The sequence below is a fragment of the Stenella coeruleoalba genome (assembly GCF_951394435.1).
Source record: "Stenella coeruleoalba genome assembly, chromosome: 14".
Lineage (NCBI taxonomy): Eukaryota > Metazoa > Chordata > Mammalia > Artiodactyla > Delphinidae > Stenella > Stenella coeruleoalba.
Genome location: NC_137160.1, coordinates 70,797,024 through 70,822,366, shown reverse-complemented (window position 1 = coordinate 70,822,366; position 25,343 = coordinate 70,797,024). Strand labels below are relative to the sequence as shown.

Sequence of the window (25,343 nt, the reverse complement as noted above, 5' to 3'; positions counted from 1 at the left end):
CTCACAGTGTTTGACTAACCTGTCTTTACTCCCCCTTGGCCATGCACACCTGGGAATCCTTTCTCTTTAGGGACCGTGAGTGGATCCCAGTGGTCCCTAGAGCCACCTGACAGCCATGGGGCCCACCTGAGGCCTGGGTCCCCGGTGTGGGTTCCCTAATTACTGCTGGAAGCCATCCCTCGCCTTCAACGTGCTATAAATAGGAAGCTGGAGGAAGAATTAAAAAAAACGCCACTGGCTCTTTTCCCCAGTGTGGGTGGGATGAGTTGAAAAACCATCAGGCCGCCAGCATCACAGTGTTGGAAAGCCTGAGGGGGTGGAGGGTGGCTGCCGCGGCTGAAACTCAGAGGTGGCCCTGGACTCGGCCACATCCTCTTCTGTTTTCATTCTCATTGGCAGCGCAGGCTGCAGAATTGGATTCTGAAGCTGAGAGTCCTCCAGTGACCTGCCCCTTGGGGTAGTGACAATGACTGTGATTTCCCCAAGGCCACAGTGTAGCCCAGCCTGACTGTGACCCTGCTGACATGTTCCAGGGGGATTGGGAGGGACTGGTCCTGGCGATGCCCTGACCTTCCTCCAGGAGGGAAGCAGCAGAAACAGCCTCCAGCCTCTCATTTGAACACCACCTCCACCCGTGGTGTCCCTGCCCAGGCCACTTCCCCTCTCTGGACCTCGGATTCCTGGACCCTAGGTGAGGTCCCAGACAGCTCCAACGCACTCGGTAGAAAACCCAGGCAGGAGAGCAGAGTCATCATTTGCCAGTGGTGTGCGTGAGAGTGTGCACGGGTGCATATGCAACTCTGGTTATAAATTGTGTATTAAAAAAAACCCCGGTGACGCACTGGGAAGGGTACCTGTGCAGAAAGTGAACTTCACACTGGTTGGAAGATCCTTTGCAGGTAGGACCATCTCAGCAGTGTTTGGTAGAATCTAATACTAGTACAGTATAGACAATAATGTATAAAACGTTCTAGTAGTCACAACCAGGCATGGGCTCAGAGAGGTGAATCGAGTTACCCAAGGTCACACAGCTGGTAAGAGGCACAGCCAGGACCGGAACCCAGGTCTGTCTGACCTCAGATCCACCATGACGCTTGGACTCCCACATCACGTGGGTTTTCCAAGATGAGTTGCTTGGATAGATCCCTTGCCTGCACTTCTTTTGTGGCAGGAGAGGGGGGAGCAAAAAAATCACTCTGCCTTTCCCAGACTTCCCGCAGGCCTCACCAACAGATCACTGAAATGTTATTTATCATGAAAACATCTGGGAACAATAGCAGTTCCCAGGGCCAAGCTTGCGCTGTTGGCTGTTAAAACGCTGTTTAGAATTAAAGTGGAGGCGAGGAAGGTGTAACCCAGGAGGCTGAGTTGATGGGTTGATGCTGGGCTGCCTGGGTTTGACTCCCATGGATCTCTGGGCAGGTCACTTCGCTTTGAACCTGTTTTCCCACATCTGGAAAATGAGATCCTGACCATGGGTAATGCTCTCCACTCTCCCAGTGGGAGCAGAATATCGGAAGCCCCCCAATTTGTTTTTCACATCTGGAGATGACATTTATGAATTACCCCAGCGTGGGTCTCCATGTAGACAGTCGGTGCCCAATCAGTGTTTAAAAATAAAATAAAAGAGAACAAAGTGCAGTGGGGTCTGTTGGGGAACCAAGGGGCTGGATGCACTGGGAGGACCTCAGCCCTGGCCGCCTGCTGCCTCCCTCCCACCTGGAGTGTCCAGACCAGCCCGGGCCTCCGATTATCTTAGCCTTGCTGCCCCACGGGGGTGAAGGAAGCACCTAACACTCTGTGTGCTTAATTCGCGTTTTTATTTGGGAAGCTAGAGGTTTAAGAGTGGGCAGAGGGAATGCTAGACTTAGAATGCCACTGGGGAAATGGGAGAGGGAGGGTGAGGTGCTTCAGCCCAGGCTCCTAAGTCAGCTCACCAGGTACCAGAAAACACCGTCTGTGGTGGCAGCAGCACTTGTAACAACAGGTGCCTCGTCCGCTGCGCTGGCCCATCCCTCCTCCTGGATATCTGCCTGGCTGCCGTCACCTCCTTCAGGTCTTTGCTCAAACGTCTCCAAACAGACACTTGCCCTGATGGCCTGTTCAACATTGCAGCACCCCCTGCCGCACCGCCCCAGCACTCCTCAGCCCCTGCCCAGCTTTATTTTTCTCCGCAACACGAATCACCTCGCAGCACAGTCTGTAGTGCACTCTTTTCTGTATTCTGTCTGTTTTCCCCCCTAGGATGTCAGCTCCCCCAGGGGAGGGACTTACCTGCTGTTCAAGGTGTTTGCGCATGGCCGGTGCTCAGGTGACTGACAGGAGGGAGGAAGGGCTTCCTGTGTCCCCGGGCCTTTGCACTTACTATCGTGTGTAATCTTTAACTGCCTGGAGAGGTGGGTTCTGTAGTCCCCATTTTTATAGATGAGGGCATTGGAACTTGGTTGCATAGTAATTTAGTAACTCGGTGCCTTCTTTATGTCATCCACAGTCTTGGGGCTTGGTCCTTCCCTCCCTCCTTCCCTCTCTCCCCTTGCTCTCTCTTTCCCTCCCTCTGTCCCTCCCGACTTCCTCAAAGCACCTGTATTGTGCTGGGCACTGGGTCTGGCCCTGGGAAGAGGGAGGTAAACCCAATTTGATCCCAGCCCTCAGAGGCACGAGTCTTGGGGTGGGGGGGTCAGAGCTGACACAAGCCCTTGCCACCCAGTGTCCTAAGTGCTCTAGGAGAGTTATGAGTCAGAACTGCTTGCTCCCCTGTGCTCCCCTGTGGAGATCTGGGTCTTAAAGGTAGAGTAGGAGCTCCTCAGCAGACCAGGCAGGGACAGGCTTTCCAGGCAACACAGCATTGCTCGTGGCGGAACCACACATGGTCCAGTCTCCCTGAAGCAGGATCTAGGCAAGGAGGAGTGGCCAGCAAGGGGCCTGGAAGGTGTCCTGGGGGCTGCAGGTACCCAGCCAAGGAGCTTGGACTTTATCCAGCTGGCACTGGGCCAGGAGAGATGTCAGTCCAGGAGCCGCCAGGAGCCTCCGGCTCGCCTGGGTTTTGCCGCTGGGAGCCTGGTAAAGGGGGTGAATGATGGGGGGTGCTCAGCTGAGGTTTCTGCCCTGCCCAGGATTCTCCGTCCTGTCCTTCGTCTCCATTGCATCTCACTCCCCTAATTGCTCCGGGTTTCCCCTCCAGAGAATAACGTTTACAGCCAAGGCCTTATTTCCCGGAAGCCGAGGATAGTAATTGCTGCAAGAATTCTTACAGTTCCTATAAATCCCGCCAGCTCCTCTAAAGGAGCGTCGACCTGGGTGGTGGCACTGCGGTGATCTGTACCAAGAATTCCGAAAACACTTAATTCCTAAAAGCCCCTCGTATCATCCTCTTCAGCTCTGTGTCTCCTGCTGGTTTCAGAGCCAGAGAGGTGATACTGACTTACGAGCATCATAGCAATTGCAGTCATTTGCCATTGCCTACCACTCACCCAGCACTTCACACAGAACATCAGCCCGTGCAGTGCTGGCATCAGCGATGGCCACTGGAGTGGTTCTCTGCTGTTACTGAAGCCCAGAGAGGTGAAGCAGCTTACCAAGGGCCACACAGCTTCTAAGAGCCAGGGAGCCAGGACTGGAGGCACCTGTCAACCCAGCATCCCTCTTCCCTGAATCCCTGCATGGTCTGTAGCTAACATCCCAGCCCCCGCCTCTCTCCTCTCACTTCTGACTTGATGCCCAAGGAATAAATGCTGGGCTCCTTGACGTTTCCTTGTCACTTCACATCCTATTCCTTTGCCTTAACCGCCCCTCTCCTTCCCCTGGCTAGTTCCAGCTCCTCATGAAAGACTCAAGAGTCACTGCCCCTAGGAAGCCTTCCTGATCTCCCCCAGGCCCTTCCTCTGGCTGCAACCATTCCAGCCCATTGCCCTTCCTGTTCCCTGTTAAAATGATCTGCTTACACGTCCACTTCCCCAACTTGATTTTAAGTTGCCCCCGGGCAGATATCTGAGGTGCCGCAGCATCATTAGCAGAGAGCTGGCATACAGTAGGCACTGAATAAGTGCTTGTTGTCCTGGACAAGCTCCAGGCAACCTCTGAACCCCCTTTCTGTTGGAAAGTCCCAGATCCTGCGGCTTGTGCGATGGACATGTTTCTTTCTCCACCTTTCCCCTTTTGCGTGGTGGCGTTCTATAGGAAGGGCTGGATAGGGCACCGCCAGTTGGCCCAAGAGGGTGGCCGCTCCCTGCCTGGCAGCAGAACCCCTGGATGATGTTCTGACCCAGTGATGCAACCCCAGTGATGGCCCCTATTTTACAGAGGGGGAAACTGAGGCCCCATGAGACTCACCTGAGGTCACACAGCTCATTAGAGGCACGGCCAGGGACCCGAGGTCTGCCTGAGCCCAGGCCCCTTCTCTGTGCTGAGTGGAGGAGGTGGGTGGGAGTCCAGGGCAGGCCCAGCAGGCCTGGGCAGTAGACATTCTCAGGCTGTTACCCTCCCTTTCTCTAAGGCCTCATCTGTCTGCTCCTCTGTCCCCAGATACTCTCACGTTAACACCAAGGCTGGGAAACAGGAAGGACCCTGCCCTGCCGGCGGCAGTTAAATCCCCGGGTGGGGCCAAGTCTGCGTCTGTAGGAGACCAAGCACCAGCTCTCACCACGACAGGGAGAAGGTGAAAAGGGGCTGAGCACCATTCTGCCCCTCCCCCTGGGCCAGACAGCCACAGTGCTCGCCTGCCTGGGTGTGTTCCGGGTCCTTCTCCTAGTTAAAAAAACTACACAAAACACGCTCACCGTAGAGAAATGAGATCATAGACAAGAAAGAAGAAAACAGTTACTTAATATTACCACCCCTAGAAATATTCTTTATAACATGTCTATATCCTTTAAGATTTTTTTGCATATATGTGCAAAATGTATACATATATATGAATATGATATATACACACGCATATATAAGTATATTCATATTTTGCCTATGTGCAATATATATGCAAAATATATACATAGATATATAATATATGCACATGTGTATATAAATCATCTTTTGTATATGTTTGCATATATGTGCTATATACATGTATACATATATCCTTGCAAATATATATATGCAATATATATACATATATTTGCAGATAGATCAACAAAATGGAATTATACTGTGGGAATGCTTTCGTACCTAGTTCTCTTTCATTTTCTCTTCTAGGACTAACTTCTCACGTCATGAACATGGACCTGCAGCCTCATTTTCAGTGGCTGTACTATATTCCATTTTTCCAGTTAGGCCCACTTTATTTAGTCAGGCCCAAATTGATTTTTGGACACGTAGGTTGTTCCCAGTCTTTTTGCCGTATAAATAATGCTGCAGTAAACATCCCTGGACATTCATCTTCACGCACCTGCATAGCCAGAATAACTTGTAGAAGCCGGGTAACTGGGACGGAGGCAAAGAGCTCTTGCAGCACACTGACTAAATCCCTCTGGTGTCAGCTAGACCTCGGTGTGAGCACACGTGCGCGCACACAGGCAAGTTGCTTAATTCCCCTGAGCCTCCGTTCTCTCCTGTATAAAACGGAGCAGCAGATATGCAACCCGTATCCATCGTTCTGAAATCCACAAAGCTCTCCTTTGTAGCAAAACCACCCTGTACCAATGTACTGACGTGAGGTTATTAATAGTATTTACACACGGTGTGACTGTTCGTACACGTTGCTGCGGAAATATTAATACGTTTGCTTGTGGGGTGTTGCACTGCACCAGTGTTTATCCACTTTTTTGGGTATTTTTTTCGTTATCATCCCCCAAAGGGCCTTTTAAAACTTTTTCTTAATTGCCGTTCCATGAAATTTTAATATCAGTTAATATTGTACACCTGTATGTGTACTGTATGCATATCTGTGCCAAGGTTCCCCCCACCAAGAACCAATTTTCACCCCCTTAGGGACAGTATCGTTCCTGTAGAGAATGCATGACGTAGACCAGTCGTTCTCAACCAGGCGCGGCTTTGCCCCCCAGGGACATTTGGCAATGTCTGGAGACAGTTTGGGTTGTCACAGCTGTGGGTTCGGGCATCGGTCGGTACAGACCAGGAAGACTGCTAGCCTCCTCCAGCGCACAGCGCCGGCCCCCCTGCAACAGGCCAGAGTTCTAAGGTTGGCAGACCCTCCTCTAGACCCCACTGGGGGTTCCTCCCAATATACAGTGTGTGCACTCGCCTGTTGCCTTTCTAAAATCTGAATTAGAATGCATCTGGCCCCTGGGTTAGGGGTCAGGGCCGGCGGAGCTGTGACACTAAAACCTACTTCACAGGTCGGTGGGAGGACCCTTTGGGGGCTGATGCAGTAAAGTGAATTTCTTGGCACCTGGCCGTGGTCCATGCTCACCCAGGATGAGCCAAAGTGCCTGAGTGCCGGACGTCCAGGGTCCCGCGCCTGGATGCTGTCTCCACATTGAGAAATACACGTTCGGGAGCCTTTCAAAATCACGAGGTTTGCCTTCCAAGTCCCGTTAAGTGGGTGCTGGCCCCAAGGATGCCCAGGGCTTTTCCAGCATGCCTGAAAGCTTGCGTGGGCACCAGCTCCTTGCAAATGGGTCTGTTATTTTGTTTGTGGGCTTTGACCAAGGTGCAGTGTCTGTTTGAACATGCCTCTGGGCTTGGCCAGCAGCCAGTGGTAAGCTGGCCTGGAGCAGTGCATGGGGACCAGCCCCTGAATCCTGGAGCTCAAGACGGAGGCTTCCGAGTGCTCTCACCCACTTGTGGCCCAGTGAGCCACGTGGTGAGCAAACGGCACCCTGAAGCAGGCAGTTCCGCCCTGACTTGGGTGCTAAGAGCTGGCCAAAGAGACACCATCCACCGGGCATTTTCCAGGGCCTCTCTGGCTTCCCGAGGGCTGCACTGGGAAGCAGAGGTGGATCAAGTTGTGAGTTAGAACAGGCGGCGCCCTGGACCCTGGGCAGGGTCTTTGAACAAAACCACAGGCTGGGCTGGGCACCAGAAGGAAACGGGGCCCTTGGCTCGGTTCCAGGCGATGGAATGTCGGCCCAACTGGTTTTCCTCCTTCACTGGAGCTGGGCACTCATAAACAAGGGAGCTGCCAGGCCCGTCAACAGCAGAGAGGTCCCGGGCTCTCCCCTGCCCCTGCCCTGCCCCCACTCCATCCGTGCTCCGTGCCATCTCTGCAGACCAGCCTCTTATCCTCACGGTGGGTCCTTAAGCCTTTCCTGCAGGGCTACTCCTCAGGGTGGATGGGATGGGTCTGTCCAGTCCCCAGCATAGCCCGCTGTCAGTGAAGATGGTGTTTCGCTTCACCTGTTCCTAGGCTGTTCTGTCACCTGCACTGCCTTCTCCATTCTCCCCCAACTGTTCAATCTGACCCACTTTTCAAGGCCTGGTCCATGCCACATGCCCTCTGTCACCGGCCACTCCTGAGCCCCTGTGTACACTCTCCTCCCCTTCTGTCTGGGGCCCCGAAGTACTTTGGGTACCTGGGATAGGAAATCATTAATCATGGGGCCCAAGGTGACCAAGGGGGCGATCTAAGGTGGAATTGTCTGCCCCTTGTTCCTAGTAAACTTTCTGTAACAGCTTTGACATCTCCGTATCAGCACTTAAAATTCTACTTCATTGTTTTTGATGGCAGCATGGATTCCCTTGCAGGGATAAGCCTGTTTACAGATGCCCTTATGGAAAGATAACTGGGTTGTGTTTGCTGTTAACCAAAAACCAAATGCTGCTGCTGTGAGCACCTTTGGGTGTGTGAGTTGATGTATGTATGTACTCGTGTGTGTATTGTATGTTATCTATGTTTATTGTGTATGTGTTGTCTGTATGTGCAATGTGTGTTATGTGTGTTTGTGGTCTGTGTGTATTTGTGTGTATATATGTATGTGTGTATGTGTTTGCATTTGTGTGTATGTATGTGTTTTTGTGTATTTTTTTGGTGTACATGTATTTGTGTATATATTTGCATATGTGTATATTGGTGTGTATGCATCTGTGTGTGTGTGTGTGTGTGTGTGTGTGTGCAGGCGCATCTCTCTGGGTGAATCACCGGAAGCAGGGGTAATGGAGCAGTGCTGTAAGATTGTAATGTGCCCACAGATCGTGGAGGAGGTGGTGGGTGTGTCCTGCCCGGGAGAGATGCTGGAGGATTTGGGATCCTGAGGCAGTGGACAGACACACCAGCTCCCCGCTTCCTCCCCGGGTTCACACTTACGTCAAGGCTGCAATTCTGTCGCCTGACAAGTTGAGCCATCGCCTGAAATAAACATGAGAGAGATGTTTTGACATGTGATGTTTCAAAAAAAAAACACAGAGTCAAATTTTGCTGAGACTGTTTTAAGAATCCCTCCAGGAGAGCCAAGTCAGGGTGGATGGGAGCAGATCCCATGAAGAGGAGATGCTAGGAAACATGAAAGAATTATGTATTTACATAGAATCATACATTTTAACGTTTATTTTTAAAAGCTACCAACAGTAAATGTTACAAAATACAAAAAGGGGTAGAATTTTAAAGCTATGTCTCCCTCTCTCCCCCTCCCCCCGTCACTCGGTTCCCCTCCCAGAGGCAAGTGTGATGACAGTTTTCCCGTGTCCTTCTCACATATTCTGTGCATTCTCAAATATTTACGTATATATTTTTCCTCGCTCCACCTGTTGCTTCCAGCCTTGCCTTATTCACTTGACAGTGTATGTTGGAAGTCACTCCATATCAGGACACATACATCTTCCTCATTCCTTTGAACAATTAAAGAGTATCCCATGCTATGATTGTTCTATAATTTTAAAATATAAAAATACATTTTAAAAAAACAAAATTCCCTTTTATCTTGGCTCATCTTAACCTTAGCACTGTAGACCTTTTATTAATAGAACTTTAGACTTAAAAGGAAATTGGATTTGTCTGTGTAAAAGTATCTCAGGACTTCTAGAATGTTCTCTGCCCCTTCCCCACGAAGCGGGGCATAGAAGGTTCCTGGGTCCTGGTTATTTGGGGGGGATTGTCCTCCCTCCCTGGATCCATCTCTCCCGTTTTGCACCTTAAAAAATTATCACAGGGCTTCCCTGGTGGCGCAGTGGTTGAGAGCCCGCCTGCCGATGCAGGGGACACGGGTTCGTGCCCCGGTCCGGGAGGACCCCACATGCCGCGGAGCGGCTGGGCCTGTGAGCCATGCCGCTGAGCCTCCGCAACGGGAGGGGACACAGCAGTGAGAGGCCCGCGTACCGCAAAAAAACAAAAAAAAATCGCAGTCGCCTGTCCGCTTTCACTGTCAGCATGCTGAACATGATGTTTTAGAAAAGAGATTTGTTTTTTAAAATGTAACAGAAATTAAAATTTAAGGGCATATATGAAAACAGACGGTCCTGGGATGTATCAAGAGTCTTTAAGTAGACAGTAATATCGTTCGTGGACATGAGAGAGGGGTTCGGGGATCACCTGTGGATCGTACATTCACTCATTCATTCATACACTGACTCATTCATTCACTCACTGATTCATTCATTCACTCATTCATTCATTCATTCACTCACTCATTCATGCATCCATCCATTGTCAGTTGCTCCCCTGACCACCGTGGCTGTCTCTTAACTTGGTGCCAGGGTTTGAGGGTGAACAGACCCCAGTGCCTGCCCTCAGGGAACTCACAGCCTGGAGGAGACCGTCAAACAAACAGTAAGCACAGTCCAGCACAATAAGCTGTATGATGAGCTGAGCACAGGGGGATTTTATGGGGTCCCAAGGGGAGACCCAGTCCCGCTGCCGATGGAGGCAGTCAGGAGAGGCTTCTTGGAGGAGCTGGTGCCTGAGCTGTGTTTCAGGGACACATTTCAGGCAGACCTGGGCCAGCACTGGCCAGCAGCTGATGGACTATACCAAGAAGTCTCCCAGAGGGGCGTTTCCTGGGTGCAATGACAGCAGGAGTTGGTGGAATGGGGCATAACTGGCCGTAGACTTGGAGCCGCCTGTGTTTGAATCGGGTCCCTTCACTCACTCCTGAGATGCCGGGTGAGTCGCTTCACCTCCCTGTGCCTCGGTCTTCTCATCCGGAAACGGGGGATAATTCACAGTACCTGCCTCTTAGGGTTGTTGGGAGGACTAATCTCGGCAGCTCGGCGCGCAGGAAGAGCCGTATCAAGGTCCCTTCTTGTTGTACCTGTCCATCTGTGAAATGGGCATGTGAAAGCATCTCCTCTGGGACTTAAGCTAGACGGCGCACATGAGAAATCTGACTTGGTGCCAGGCGTGCAGTGGGTGCTCCTTACACGTTCCTGGTCATGACTACCTTTATTGCCTCTTAGCCCACCTCGACACCCAGAGCATAGGGTGCCTGCCGGGTTTCTGGAGTCTGGGAGATGCCGCCTCCGAGGCCAGTGAGAGCCTGGGCCCCCCAGCCCAGCTGTCCTTTCTGTTTATAGACTTGGAGGTGGAGGCCGTCAGGAGAGCCAGACAGCCTCCACCGACCACGGAGCCCTGCGGGGCACCCCCCGCTGGAACCAGGCACGCCTCCTGAGGACCAGCTGCCAACGTGTGTTCCCGTCACTTTAGGTGACACACTTGCCCCCTAGAGTCAGCGTGTCTCTGCCGGAGCTGTCATTTTGCAGCCTGCGTACCCGGCTGGGCCCTGGAGGAGGGCAGGTGTGCTGGGGTCAGTTCACTCCGTGATGGAGGGGAGCAGCTGGCTGATGTCCGGGTTGGGAGAGATGTTGAGGGATCGGGTTAAGGCAGCCCCTTTGCTCTCAGCTGAGTGACAGGGCTGTCAGGCCTCTTTGTTAGAGTGTTTGTTTAAATGATGTGCTTCTGGGAACTAAGCAGTGGACGTCGTCGTCATCATCATCATCATCATCATCATCATCTCACCTGGAATCTATTTGGCACTTAATGTATGCTGGGCGTGCGCAGCTCTCACCAGATGTCTTACAAAATCCCCCCAACTCCCCTAAGCGCCCTCCCCATCCCCATTTTACAGATGGGAAAATTGAGGTTTTGAGAGGTTTGCTCATAGCTACCAAAAGGCAGAGCTGGATTTGCCCTGGTCTGCCCCACCTCAGAGCCTTCCCCACCTCCAACTCATCAGAGCCCCGGGGTAGGTTCACTTCCCATGTGCAACCTGAAAGTCCGTGCTTTCCGTTGCTAATCGCCAGGCACTGCTAGCTCTTCCGTAGAGTGTTTATGAAAACTGATTTCATTCAAGGAGGGAACAGCATCATTTCATCATCAGTCAAGTGGGCAAACCCAGCAAGGGTGTGAACAGTCCAAACGGGCACTCCTTTAAAGGGGAAGAAACCAATCCCTCTTCACCAGGAAACAGCTGACAGCTCACACAGGCCGGCTTGGTGAGCTCCGGACATTAGCCGCCAGGCAGAGGTGAGCCACCAAGTGGCAGAGGGCCCCTGAGACCTGCCATCCCTAGCCACAAGTCACCAAGAGAGGAAACCGAGGCTCAGAGAAGTGGGGGCCATCCAGAGAGGGCCATCCAGAGAGGGAGCCAGCGCTGAGGCCATCCAGAGAGGGAGCCAGCGCTGAGCCTGGCACCTTTGCTCACCACGATGGGTCAGGGGACCCAGTCCAGGAACAGGTGTGTTCCTGTGGGGGGAGCCGCAGCACCACCGCCCAGGTGCGCCGGTTCAGCCCTGTCACTGAGGCCCAGCACACGTCCTCCACCTGTTCGTCGCTCTTGCCCTGTGCACCTCTCTCCCCGTGCCCATCTCCTGTGCACCTCTCTCCCTGTGCCCATCTCCGCACGCCTCCCAGTGCCGGTTGTGTTTTCTCCGTTTGTTTTGCTCTCTGTCTTAGCTATGCCCCCATCCAAGCCACCACCGTGTGCCACACAAAGCCACACCTGGCTATACCTGACTACACCTGGCCACACCTGGCCAGACTGCACTGTTGTTCCCAGAGCCCATCGAGAGGGGTCAGAAACTGGTGTCCCACCAACCTTCCCCGGGAAGCGCCATGTCCTGCCGTGGGGCAGGGGCAGGGGCACAAGTCCTGGCTTGTGTTGCCACCTGAGGTGACACTGTGGACTCTGAGAAGCCCATCAACTGCGCCGACGCCTCCTAGCTGGGACACAAGTCCACAGGGAGGGGACACTGCGGTTTTTGCTGACGGCACTGGGAGAGCGTTCTGAGGGCTCCTGTCCTGCACCGTTCCTGTCCGCTTCCTTCTGGCCTGACTGCCTTACCTTGTCCTCCCTTCTCTCCTTTTTGTTTTTTCATTCCTCCCCACCTTCCCTCTTCCCTCCCTTCCTCTCTGCTTCTTTATTATTCAGTGCGCACCTAACTCTGTGCCAGGAGCTGTAACTAAGCTCCGAGAGTCCAATGGTGACGAGACACAGCTCTCGCCTTTTGGAGGTTGTGTGTCCTGGGAGGAACAGGCGTCCGAGGAACCGTCCAAGTGCTGAGAACCCCCGGCCGAGGCCAGGGCTCGGAGGGGCAGGACGAGGACCTAGACTCAGGCGGGAATCCGCTCGGAGGGGCACCGCGCACGCTGCGGTGTGAAGGAGGCCGCCCTTAGCCCGGCGAGCAGCTGTGCTGTGAGGGTGCACGGGGCGTTTGGGCGTCACTGCGGCTGCAGCACAGGGGAGGAGCGAGGGTGAGAAGAGGCGGCCAGGAGAGTGGGCGCTGGACGTCCAGGCCCTGCGGGCCACAGTGGGACAGACAGTGCTCTTAAGAGCCTGGAGCGGGGGTCACAGGGTGGATGGGAGACACACTGGGGGACTCGGCCCATCCTTGGCCTGCTGCCCCCCTCCTCCCCTTTCTGGGCCTGAGGCCCCACCCTGGGTGCAGCTAGGGAATGCACTGTGGTAATCAGGCACAGACCAGGGGATCAGGACACCTGGATTCGAGGTGTGGCCAGGCATCCTTTCATCTCTCTGGCCCTCGATTTTCCCATCAGTGAGATGGTCATTGAAGGCCCTACAAAGGTCTCCATGTCAAGCCAGAGCTTGGAGAATGCAGCAGTTTGGGGGAGTATTTTGGGGCTTGGGTGTCAAGCAAACCAAGTTCAATTTGCAGCTCCACCACTTTTTAACTGTATCACCCTTGGGTGTGTCAGGTCCCCTCTCTGGGCCTCAGTCTCCTCCCCTGTAAAATGGGTCCATTACGGTTCCTACCACATAGCGTTGTTTGGGAGCATTAGATGGCAAAGTGAAAGGTCATGATAATCACCAGCGCTCACAGTAATGTTAGCCCTTGATATTATTGTTAGTATTATTGCTCAGCCATTGTGCAAGTCTGACCTGGGCACAAGGCAGGGAGGTGCCACCAGGCCCCGGGGGCACTGGGACAGAGCCAGCGTCACCCCAGCCTGGGTCCCATGACACCAGAGCACCCTGCACAGCTGAGAGTGTCTAGTTGCAGAGGGGGGAGGGGGACGCACGTCTTGAATTGCCCCGTCAGCCGCAGGCCACCGAACACCGTTCTGACTCAGGCTTCTTTCCCAGGCGGATGTGTCAGACACCCCAGAATACATGCAGGCGTAATATTTTCTCTTTTCCTCACTCCTTCCCTAATGACACGGCCTTTTCTGGGTAAGGAGCTCACACCTACTCAGTGCAGAAAAGTTATTTTCAGAAACATATTCCTCCAGCAAATATTTATTCAACAAGTACTCCAGGCCTGGCATGGTTCTAAGCACTGGGGTGCAGCAGTGGACGAAGGAGTCCCCATTTTCATGCAGCTGACAGTCTAAAGGGTATAGATCAGGGATCAGCCAGCTGCCTGTGGGCCAAATCCAGCTAGCCACCTGTTTTGTAAATAAAGTTTTATTGGAACACAGACGTTGTGCTGCTGACATGGTAACGACAGGAAAGCTGAAGTTGGGACAGAGACCCCATGGCCCACAAAGCCCAAAATATTTATTATCTAGCCCTTTATAGAAAGAGTTTGCTGGGCTCTGATAGAGATTAAGAAATGAAGAGCCCCCTTCTGATTTGTTTTTAATTCGTGATGTCTACTATATGATAGTGTTGGAGGAATGATTTAATTAATGTTATTTAATTTTATTATCTGATGATATTGGGATAAAAAAATCACAAGTGTGGATACTAACGAAAATCATCATCAATAATAGAAAGACAGCCCATTTCCTCACCACATACAGTGCCGCTGGTATCAGTTTTCTGTGGAAACGTCTGGAGGTTTCCTTTGCTTATTCTCACGTGCATTTACATATTTGTTTTTACAAAGCTGGTATCAACACATGTGCTGTTTTGTTACCTTTTTAAAAAAGTAATATTTGCTGGTATAAGGCAGACATCTTTCTGTGACATGTGCTGTTTTGTTACCTTTTTAAAAAAGTAATATTTGCTAGTATAAGGCAGACATCTTTCTGTGACAGTAAACATTCTTTCTGAGCATCATTTTCTTTGGCTGTGTTTATTCCGTCACGTGGATATATCATACTGTATTTCACCGATCCCCATCTTATTGGATATTTAGGACAATTCAGTGTTTTGCAATGTTATGTCCAATATTTTGCAATCTTTGCTGTCCTGCGGGGAAGCGTCTGTGTTCATAGGTCTTGGTGAGTGTGTCTAATGATTTTCTTGAGATGAATTTCTGGAACTAAAATTGCTGAGTCGAGGGTATGCACGTTTTAAATTTCAGGACATGTGTTGCCACTTGTTTAAACACAACCCTCAAAGGCGTCTGTTAGGCTGGTCTCCCCAGCCTGGGTGTTAGAAAACTGTCCATTATAGGTCCTGGGCTGCGGCAGTCGTGTTTGCCTGCAAGACGAGGGCCTAGAATTTTCACCTACCACCAGCTTGGGGCTTGGTGAGCTAGCCTGAGCAAGTGTTTTTTAAGCCCACCAAGTTCGTGAGGCTTTTTTAGAGCATTTTAAAGCGCATTTCCTCATCTGAGCCTCTTGAAGCATCCTGGACAAGGTGGGGGGCTGGAAGGAGCCCAGAAAACTGGGTTCCAGGCCCCCCAGCTCTGCCTCTCACTCCCCGTGAGAATCCCTGCCTCTGAGTTTATCATCTATCTGAAAAAGTTCATCATCTGAAAAGGGCCAGCTGAATGGACTCAAGGGTCCTTGGAGATCTAAATGTTAAGATTCACGACTTACCTGGTGGTCCAGTGGTTAAGACTTCGCCTTCCAGTGCAGAGGGTGCAGGTTCGATCCCTGGTCAGGGAGCTAAGATCCCACATGCCTCATGGCCAAAAACCCAAAAACCATAACACAGAAGCAAAATTGTAACAAATTCAATAAAGACTTTACAAAATGGTCCGCATAAAAAAAATCTTAAAAAAAAATAAATGTTAAGATGTGATGACTTGGTGTGACAAATGGCAGCTGAAATTTGGGTTGTGGCTGGTTGATATTCATCGGGGGTGCATGTCAAAAAAAAGACCTGCCCGTGACCCAAATGCGGGACTAATTTGGACACGTGTGTTCCTCAGACAATGCTTCTCTTTATCCATCATGTATTTTCAGACCACCTTGTAGATATCTACTCATCCGCAGACAGTGAGGGCTTTTATAGCAGCCGGTAAGGCAGAACTGATTTGGAAGAACACTCTGCCTTAAAGCTAACTTAAAAACCTGACTTTCAGAAAGTTTCAGAAGAGTTTTGGACCCTTTCTGTGGTTGATCTTGAGGCCTCGTAGCCCTGGGAGTGAAGATCAAGACTTGCTGATCTGAAGTGCCACCGGGGTCTGCTGCAGCGACGAGACATGAATCATTTGCACTGCGCACAAGGTTACCAGGATACTAGTGGGAGAAAGTACTGACAGACAGCTTGATTTCTTAAGCCTCATTTGCAAGATCAATTCCCTTAGATGATCCTAACCCCTGGAGTACTCCAGATTTGGGGGTTCTGTGTAAAAACATAGGGACTGAGATGGCATTCAACCAAATACTTAACATCTGCGTTGTCCAGACATTGAGGCACAGAGAGGTTAAGTAACTTGCCCAAGGCCACACAGCCTGAATACAGGATCTATGTGATGGAGCCTGGATTTAAATCCAGGCATCTGGCTCCAGAAATAGTACTCATTCAAGGGAGACTGAAAAAAAAAAACACAGGTCAATTATAATGAACATGATTTGGGGAGTTCTACAGCAGTGCTCTTCAGTAGAAACTTTCTGCCATGATGGAAATGTCCTGTATCTTGTGCCGTTCAATATGGTAGCCACACGTGGCTATGGAGCCCTTGAAATATAGCTAGAGCCGCTGAGGAACTGGATTCTTTGTATTTTTAACATTTTAATTAATTTAAATGAAATTTAAATAGCCACACGTGGCTAGCGGCTATCATATTGGACAGCACAGATATAGAGACTTGAGGTCTAGGGATTGGTGGGAGCTGGCTCCTGAGGCAGCCTTGGGTGAGGGGAGTTCAGGGAAGGCTTCCTAGAGGAAGAGCCAGCAAAGCTGAAATCTGAATGACAGCCAGGTGGTGGTGGCTGCTCCAGCAGGTCTGGAGGTGAGGGATAGCCAACTGAGGAATGTGAGAAGAGGAAAGCGGGCTGGAGCAGCCAGTGGGAGGGGCTGGGAGGGCCTGGGGATGGGGGAGGGGCGGGGGACGGTGGGGAAAGAGCCCCACTAATGAAAGTCCTACAAGCCATCCTTATGGTGTTTGGACTTGACCCTGGGGGAGCTACTGAAGGGTTTTGAGCAGAGACCCTGCAGGCGTAGATTTCAGTTTTGGAAAGTGTAATGGGAAGAGAATATATGGGGACGGGGGGGAGCAGAGGTGAGGGAGGCAGGGGGACCCCAGAGCTGGCCAAAGTCTTCCTGATGGAGACTTTGAAGGGCTTGGGGATTGATCCGACACGGGGATGAGAGTGACAGAGGAGTCGGGGATGCTGCTGTCCGGAATCCTGAGTCTGGCTTTAGGCAGTGGAGGGAGAAGACCTCCATCCCTGCCTGCGGGGATTACAGATCCCTGAGCGTGAATCTTAAACCTCTGCGGGAGGACCCACAAGTGGGGATGCGTGGAAGCCAATGTATTTTGCTGAGCACCATTTATTCCCCCCACACCCTGCCGCCCAGAGCCTTCCAAAGGACGTCAGGAAGCATTCCCCTGCCTCCTGCCCTGATTCCACCCTTAGCATCCTTCGGAACTTGCCATGCTGATTTCCAGAGGCCCCACCTGCAGATCCCTTCCTCTATCACTCAGCACCGAAAGATCCCCATCTCTTGGGGCTTTTGAGGACCCGAGAAGAATCACACTTTGCCAGGAATCCGTCCCCCTGCCTGACTCTGGGGAGGGCTGTGAACCTGATTCTGATCGCATCAGCTCCTGTGTCCCGAGCACCTATATGCCAGGCACTGAGCTTAACGCGTTCCAGGGCTGATCTCCCTGAAGCCTCAAAACAACCCTTGTTTTTCCACTGAGGAAACTGAGGCTTGGATGGGCGGAGTCCCTTGGCCAGACCACCCAGCTGGGGCAGAGCAGAGACAGCATCCTCTCCCCCCGCAACCCTGAGCTGTAAGCTGTCCCTGAGCGGTCACCTTGCTGCCTATGCTGAGCTTGGCACACACGGGGCACAGACCTAGCATGTACCGTGCAGCCGTCTGCAAGCTGCTGGGCACAAGGATGTCGAGTCCACCAGAGGCAGCCCCCCCAGGCCCCGGCCTCTGGCCTCCGAATCCGACCCACGTGGTGGGTTAAGTTAGGGAATGGCCGATTCTGTGATGGTAGGCCACCCTCAAGCAGGAAGCAGCTGGGAGCATGCTCAGATGACCACTTCCATTCTCTTAAGGATACTGGGCGTCTGACCATGTCAGGTGACCTTTCAAGGCAAAGGCATCCAAGTCTCCCCACCTGGGGACTGACTGACTCCCTCAGGCGTGCTAACAGCCACCCAGCATGCTGCTGTGGACTTGCAGTTTGGATGGACTGTTCCAAGGCTGCCTTGTACGTGCTGGCCCTCCACCCTGCGATTCTCTGCCCAGGGAGTTCTCCTGTGGGAGTCACCAGAGATGTGTCACTTCAGCCCCAAGGATGTTCATCGTGTGGTTGATTATAACGGTGAACAGCAACCTAAATGCCACGACACGTGGGGATCGATTAAAGGAGCAATGCTGTGTCCGGGCAGCAGAACATTCTTCCGCCGTTAACCATGATGCTCTATGAGTTGCCCCAGATGAAATTCTGGGCAGGATTATGGCAGAATATGGTCACTAGGTGACGGGTGACTTTTAAATATTATTTTTTGTGCTTTTCTGTAATTTTGACATGTTTTGTAGCAAGCCTTTGTGATTTGGGTAACGAGGAAAAGGAATCTACAGGCAGCGAAATGAGGGTGTGTGAGTGTGGCTGTTTACCAGGGTGACTGAGAGGTTTATCCTGATTCCCTGGGGTCCTTGCACATACCTCGCCCATAGTATCCCCTCGTGGGGGTACGCAAGGGTCTCCAAAAGGTGAGAGAAAGAGAATGAGGAAGGAGGTGGGCATTTATGGGGTGTTTCCTGAACGTCAGGCCCTGCCCTTGGAGCTATCATGTGGGTCTTCTTATTGGCATCTTGCCACGTCCCTGTGCCCCAGAGAGGGAGACAAAAGCAGAACGTTTCCCCGAGGCGCCTGCTCACTCTGCAGGACCCCACGTTTGCTCTGCTAAGGGTGGCTCCGTAGAAGCTGTGAAGAGGCGTGCTCCCCACTGGGAGGGAGATAAGCTACTGCAGGACAGTCTGCCCACCGCCACTAAGCACCTACTGGGTGCCGGGCAGGCTCTGGGTGGGGAGCAAAGGTGATGGAGTGTCCGATCTTAAAGGCTGCCTTGGCCGAGTTACAGAATCTGTGTAGTGACCCCCACCCCTGGTTCCCAAGTGCCTAGCACATGGTAGGTGCTCAGTAGGTGTCTGTTGCACAAATAACTGATATGTCAAACTTTACCTGGCACAAAAATGAGTCCCGAGTAGGCAGGGAGAGTGCAGGGGAAGGCAAGGTCACTGTGGGTGGTTGCCATGGCTTGGGGTGGGAGGGACGGATAGGAAGGGGGAAAGGTACAAGCAAAGCCGCAGAGGCTGGAAGGTAAGGCTTGTGTGGGATGCAGTGAGCAGGTCTCGGTGGGTGGAATGGGCCTCTGTTTGGGGCAGGGCTAGGAGATGGGACTGGACAGGGAACTGGGGGCTCAATTGCAAGGGGTGTTGGATCTCAGCAGGAGGACAGTAGGGAGCTGTGGGAGGTGTTTGAGCAGGAGATCCAGAGCACATTGCGGCAGAACATGCCTCCTGACCCCAGGGGGACACAAGGAGTGAGACACTCCTGCCGGTGTTTCTGGAACTGGGGGCCAAGTTGTTCTCAGCCCCTCGCCCCGTGACCCCCAACTCCCTCCATATTCCTCACCCACTGGCTCCAAGCCATCAGGAGGTGGTGACTGGGAACATCCTTCAAAGCTCAGAAGCCAAGGCCATTTGTTTTTTAACATCTTTATTGGAGTGTAACTGCTTTACAGTGGTGTGTTAGCTTCTGCTGTATAACAAAGTGAATCAGCTATACATATACCTATGTCCCCGTATCTCCTCCCTCCCACCCTCCCTATCCCACCCCTCTAGGTGGTCACAAAGCACCGAGCTGATTTTGAATTGCTATTGTGCCAATGGCCACCCAAGGGGCTGGAGTTTTGGTTTTGCCTTGAACATTCCAGCTGCTCCCAAGTGTCAGCCAGTTCAACAGTCAGTCACTGGGACGGGCTTTTAATTTGCCGAGTGAACAAGTTAGGGAGGCCAGCATTTTGATGGAGACCTGTGGGCTTCCCAGCATGTGCCAGGTACCAGGTTAGGCCCTTTGGCTAGTGCTGTGGTTAGCAGGACCCTCTCCCTAGGGTCCAGGCTGAGGGCAGAGACCAGTCACCGAGCAGTTGGTGACAGAACCGGGGATCCGGGCTGCGTGGGGCACAGTGGTTGCCAGTTTGGACTTGCAGTCCAAGCCCCCTGCCCGAGTTTGAGTCCCACCTCATCATTTACTGGCTGTTTGATGGGGGGCATGTCACTTCACCTCTCTAAGCCTCAGCGTCTGTAAAATGGGGATTGTAATGAGCTCCACCTCATGGGATTGCCATGGGACTGCAGCTCAGCGAGGTGATATGCAGACAGCTTGATCAACACCGGGGACAAGTTAAATGCTCCACGAAGGCTGTGCTGGTGATGCTGGTGGTGGAAGCATGGCGACCGTGAGAACCTGGTGGTGGGGGACGGGCGGGGGAGTACCGTAACCAGACTGATAAGTCCTGGGGGCAGTGAAGATGGAGAGAAGTTTGGCCAGGGGTAGGGTGGTGCCCACACAGGACGCAGGAGGGTGACCCCTTCATCTCAGTTTGCCTGGCTTTGGCACCCGCCGTCCTGCATCCTGCGATGTCTTGGGCATACCCGGATGGTAGGTCACCCTCATGCCCAGCACAGACGTTTGGACCCACTTCCGAGAGCGGTAGGGAGCTGAGGTGGGTTCGAGCAGGGGGCGATGCGGTGTGAGTTACCAGCTGGGACCAGGTTCTGAGCATTTTCCCTGATAGAAACCTCTGGCTTGTCCTTGCAGGATCAGCTGAAGCAGTGTTTCTCCAGGCGGACCCCCGAGGCCAAGGACACTGACACCCTCGTGCAGGAAGCCGACAGCCAGTATGGGACGTGGCTGCACCAGCACCAGAGCGGGGAGAGGTAGGGCGTGTGGGGCGGGGCCTCTGGGCGGGAACCAGGGCGGCCCATCTGCCTCCTGATTTCTCTGTTACTAAGTAGAACCTGTTTTGTCTGTAACTATAAGAGCAAACCATTTCTTTTTATAAAACAGAAATTTAGAATGTACAGAAAACTTATTTGAAAATGATATATGAAATGTCCAGAATAGGCAATCCATAGAGACAGAAAGTAGATTTGTGGTTGCCAGGGGCTGGGGGAGGGGGAGGGGAGCGACTGCTCAGCAGGGACCAGATTTCCTTCTGGGGAGATGAAGATGTTCTAGAACCAGAGAGCGGTGATAGTTGCACAACACTGCGAATGCACTACTGGTAAATTTCATGTTACGTGTGTTTCACTACCATAAGAAAAAGATTACAAAAAAGAAAATGAAAATTGCCTCTAATCCCAGCACACAGCTATAACCTTCATTCATGTTTTTTGTTGTCTTTCTAGACTTTTTTCTATATGTATATTGTGTGTTTACAAATATAGGAGCATATTACAGATGCTGCCCTATAAGCTGTGTCAGCATTTAGTATCACCGCTGTTAGAGGCTTGTAGGGCCCCTCAGGTGTCAGCCTGGCTGGGAAGGATATTATTATGACTGTGGCAGAAGCCTGAAGGTCACAGCATCGCCTGGATTCAGGAGGCAGGCGGGTCTGAACTCCAGCTTCGCTCCAGCTGGCTGTGAGGTCCCGGGTAAATTAGTCATATTTGCCGGATTTCACCCTCCTTCTCCATAGAAGGGGGATGAGGCGCATGAAAAGAGCCAAGATCTGTTGAGCGGACAGGCCGAGCACCGTTGTAAGCACTGAAACATAACATTTAGTCTATCGCCCCATCTTGCAGAGGCGAAGACTGAGGCACGTGGGGTTGTCAGCAGGGTAACCTGTGCAGCAGTTGGCATATTTCCCGGCACTTAGTAGGAACTTGATACATTGCACCTGTGCATTGTTTTAAAAATGCAGTTTTTCTTCTCTCCCTTGGGGGGGATCGAACACAGCAGCAGCTTCGTGGACACCGGGAGGTGGGCCTGCCGTGTTCTCAGCTCACACTTCCCACCGGCGGGCCACAGGATCGCACGGTGTTTTGAAGTCAGGGAGACCCGGGTCGACCCCGGCATGGCCACTTACCAGCTGTGTCACTGTGTGACTCAGTTTCCTCATCTGCGGGTCTCATGCCCAGGGATATGGTGTGTCCATGGCTGAGCTGGACTCAAACCCAGGTCTCCCATCTCCTTCCCCTGCCCCCACCCGTCAGGAGCGGCCACACCCCTCTGCTGGTTTATGTCCCATAGCTGTCATTGGTACTAAAGCTGGTGGAGGTTGATGGAATTGGAAGTGGGTAAGAAAAAGGGAAGCACAGGTTCCTTCCAGTACCCATGAAGGCTTTTTGTTTTCTTTCCTACCCTGTGATGTGTGTTAATCGGTGAGCGAGTCTGGAAACCTGGGTGTCCTGGTTTTGCGGTCGCTGTGTGACCCTGGGAGGCCCCTTCTCCCTCTGGGACCTGGCATCTCCCCTGTGTCCTGGGGTCGCCCCCTGCTGTCTCCAGGAGGCACTGCAGCTCCTCCTCCGGGAAAGGGCCCCGGAGCTGCTGTGCTCCCAGCCCTGAGCAGCGGCGCCACCTGCAGCCTCCTCAGTGGTATTTCCCTCATTATTTGCGGATTTGCCTCAGTCGCACCCCACACCCAAACATCCTGCCTATTTCAAGGAATAAATTCTTCCCCGAGCTGACGAAAGCATGGCTGTGCTCCTGCAGTGAAACACCAGTACACCTGGGTTGCAGGTTCTGCCCAAGGGTGCAGCTCAGGGGTATTTCAGGGCAGACCCTCCTATCAGTGAGGTGGTGTCTGGTGTGCCCGTCCCCCCTTCCTCAGGGTTAGGCTTTCCTGTGCTCTTGGCTTTGGGGTCTTTTTAAGGGGGGAGCGGAGAGCCTATTTAATTTAATGGTTTGATTTATTGACATATTTTCTATCTTGTGTGGTTCCAATTATCCAAGTGGTACTTGGAACACATTATGGGCAGAAATTCCAGGAGGAGAGGGTCATGGACCTGGATTCTGGGGTCAGGTCTGTCCCTTTGGGCAGGCTACTTCACGTCCCTGTGCCTCGGTTTCCTCATCTTGAGCGAGGTTAGTATTTAATTTCCTGAGGTTAATCCTGTCTCCTAGGGTTGTGGACGTTGCAGGATTATAGGTAATCACCGTAGGATTGTGAAGAGGATGGAACGATACAGTTTTTAGCACAGGGCCTGGCGCATAGTAAGCGCTCCGTAAATCTTGAGTGAGTGAGTGAATGAATGAGTGGCTGAGTGAATGAATGGATGGATGAAACAATGCAGGAGATTCCCCCCCTCCTGCTCTCCCGCTGGCGACTGCCAGTGATTATTTGGTCTACATCAGCGCTGTGCAACAGAAATACAGCGCAAGCTGCAAACTCGAGGCAGTTTTAGTGTTCCAGTAGCCACGTCAGTAGAAAAGAAACAGGCAAAATTAATTTTAACAGTATGTTCTGTTGAGCCCAGTAGATCCGAAATACTACCATTTTAACATGTAATCACTATAAAGTCATTAACGCGATATTTTACGTTCGTTTTTTTTTCACTCAAAGTGCTGGGAATCAGTGTGTACTGACTGTCCTCAGGGCCCAGCTCAGCCCTCACTCGCCGCATTGCAAGGGCCCAACGGCCCACATGTGACCAGTGGCTCCCGTATTGGACGGCGCTGGGTTAGAGGGTCTTGAACGGGACATTCTGCACCCATTCTGCACCTGTTCAGGTGTTCTAGAGGCACCATGGACAGCACCTGGCTGGGCCCAGAGTGGTTCTCCTAACTGGGACGTTCTGTCTCTTGTTTCCTGGCATATAAAGCACAGCCCACACCCTACCTTCTGCCACTTCCCTTCCTTGAAATTCAGATCTCTGAAACAACCTGCCCGACCAGGCCTCCCTCCCTTCCTTCCATTCTCATAGCTTGGCCCCCGAGTCCCCATCCCCGGACAGCAGTGCCACGTCGGCTCAGAAGCAGCCCCCCAGCAGCCGCCTGTCTTCCCTGTCCTCCCAAACGGAGACCACCTCTGCTGGGGACCAGCACGACTGCTCCAAGGACCAGCAGAGCACCAGCGTGGACCGATCCAGCACGGACCTGGAATCCACTGACGGGATGGAGGGGCCGCCCCCAGCGGATGCCTGCCCCGCAAAGAGGGTGGACGACTTCTCCTTTATCCATGTAAGTCAGTCGTTGGGAGCACATGCTGGAAACAGTCATTTCTTCTTAAAAGGACGTTCTAGCATCTCCCGATGAATTACCCCTTTCCCTGGTAGAATCTGTGTGCCAGGGCCCCCTGTGGTGGGTGCAGAGGGCACAGTCTGAGATGGGACTGAAGTCTACATGAGGCTTGTACCTGCCACACACCAGCTGTGTGTCTTGGGGCAACTGTCTTCACCTCTCTGAACCTCGGCTTCCTTGTCCACCTGTAACCAGTACAGTGGGTTTCACAGCTGTGAGTGCAATCATATGTGTACAAATTAAAACTGAGCTGAGCCCTCACCTGTTAGGCGAACAGGCCATCTGGCCTCTCACCCCTGGCGGGTGGGAGGTGTCTGCCTGAGGCCTGCAGATCTAGGCGTGCAGCCTGGACTTCGCTCAGACCAATTCTGCTGGGGCTTCTTACCAAGGTCTTGCCAAGTGGGACCATGTCCCTGTCTGGGACATGGTCCCAGGTCCCAGGGAATCCAAGCCTGTCTGTAAAGGGGAGCCTCCTCAGGCGTGGGCAGCCCTCAGAACTCAGCTCTTCTGGAGCCCACGGAGAGCCACCCTACAGGATGCTAGCCACCCAAGTCCAACTGCCTCCTACCCAGCCCCTTCTAGACCTGCAGGGGTCAGGCAGGTTGTCCTTTTCAATCCTTGAGACACAGGGGTTTTATTATTCTCCTTCCCTGACAATAGGGCTACCTGCCCACCCTCCTGAGGATGCAACATCTAAGTGATGCAAAATCCAAAACAGAGCCTGTCTCCTCAGCGAAGCCTCACGTCCACACCCTTAGAGATGACCACACAGACGCCCCCAGAGAAGGACCATCACTGCTTTAGGTGTGGGGCCTCCTTTAGGGCCTCCAGTGGGATTCTCCTTCCTAAATATGGTCGAGGTCTCTCTCTGGCATCTCTAAATAAGGACAGAAATGAGGAAAGGCACACACTCAGTCTCCATCGGGGCACCCCACTGTATAAACGTGGACAGGGTGCAGGTTGTCAGGGTTTAGTCAGGGGTTTTATTCAGTTATTCATCCAACAAACATTTATTGAGCTCCAGCCACGTCCCCAGCATTGCTCCAGCTTACACGCCCATAGATGTCGCTGTGCCTTAGCGTAAGTCTCCTGATTTACCTTCTGGAATACTAAGCCCAAGAGGCAAAACCCCTGCCCCATTTTTATTTTATTTTATTTTAACGTATCCTTTCATATAACCAGAGACAACACTACTTTTTTTCTTTTTTAAACATTAAAAAAAAAAAAATTTGGCCACACTGAGGAGCTTGCAGGATCTCAGTTCCCCGACAGGGATTGAACCTGGGCCGTGGCAGTGAGGGCACCAAACCCTAACCACTAGACCGCCAGGAACTCCCTCATTTTTGCTGATTAGGGAACAGAAGTGGCCACTGAGTGATTGAAATGCCAGTGTCCCTAAGCACAGGTCCAGCCAATTATTTAACACCGAGGTCTCCCACAGGCAGTGTTTGGAG

General features: G+C 52.3%; 1 protein-coding gene across 7 annotated transcripts in view; it reads left to right on the top strand.

Moving 5' to 3' along the window:
• Positions 1–25,343, top strand: part of KIAA1671 — a 185,290-nt gene that overhangs the window by 146,698 nt on the left and 13,249 nt on the right. For all 7 annotated transcript variants that reach the window (XR_013831448.1, XM_079943577.1, XM_079943578.1 and 4 more), the window contains 2 exons: positions 20,467–20,585; positions 23,574–23,829. Coding sequence is in view for 6 of the 7 variants with exons in the window: in XM_079943577.1 (XP_079799703.1) it covers positions 20,467–20,585; positions 23,574–23,829 (375 nt within the window). In the remaining variant the exon portion in view is untranslated. The remainder of the gene's footprint in view (positions 1–20,466; positions 20,586–23,573; positions 23,830–25,343) is intronic.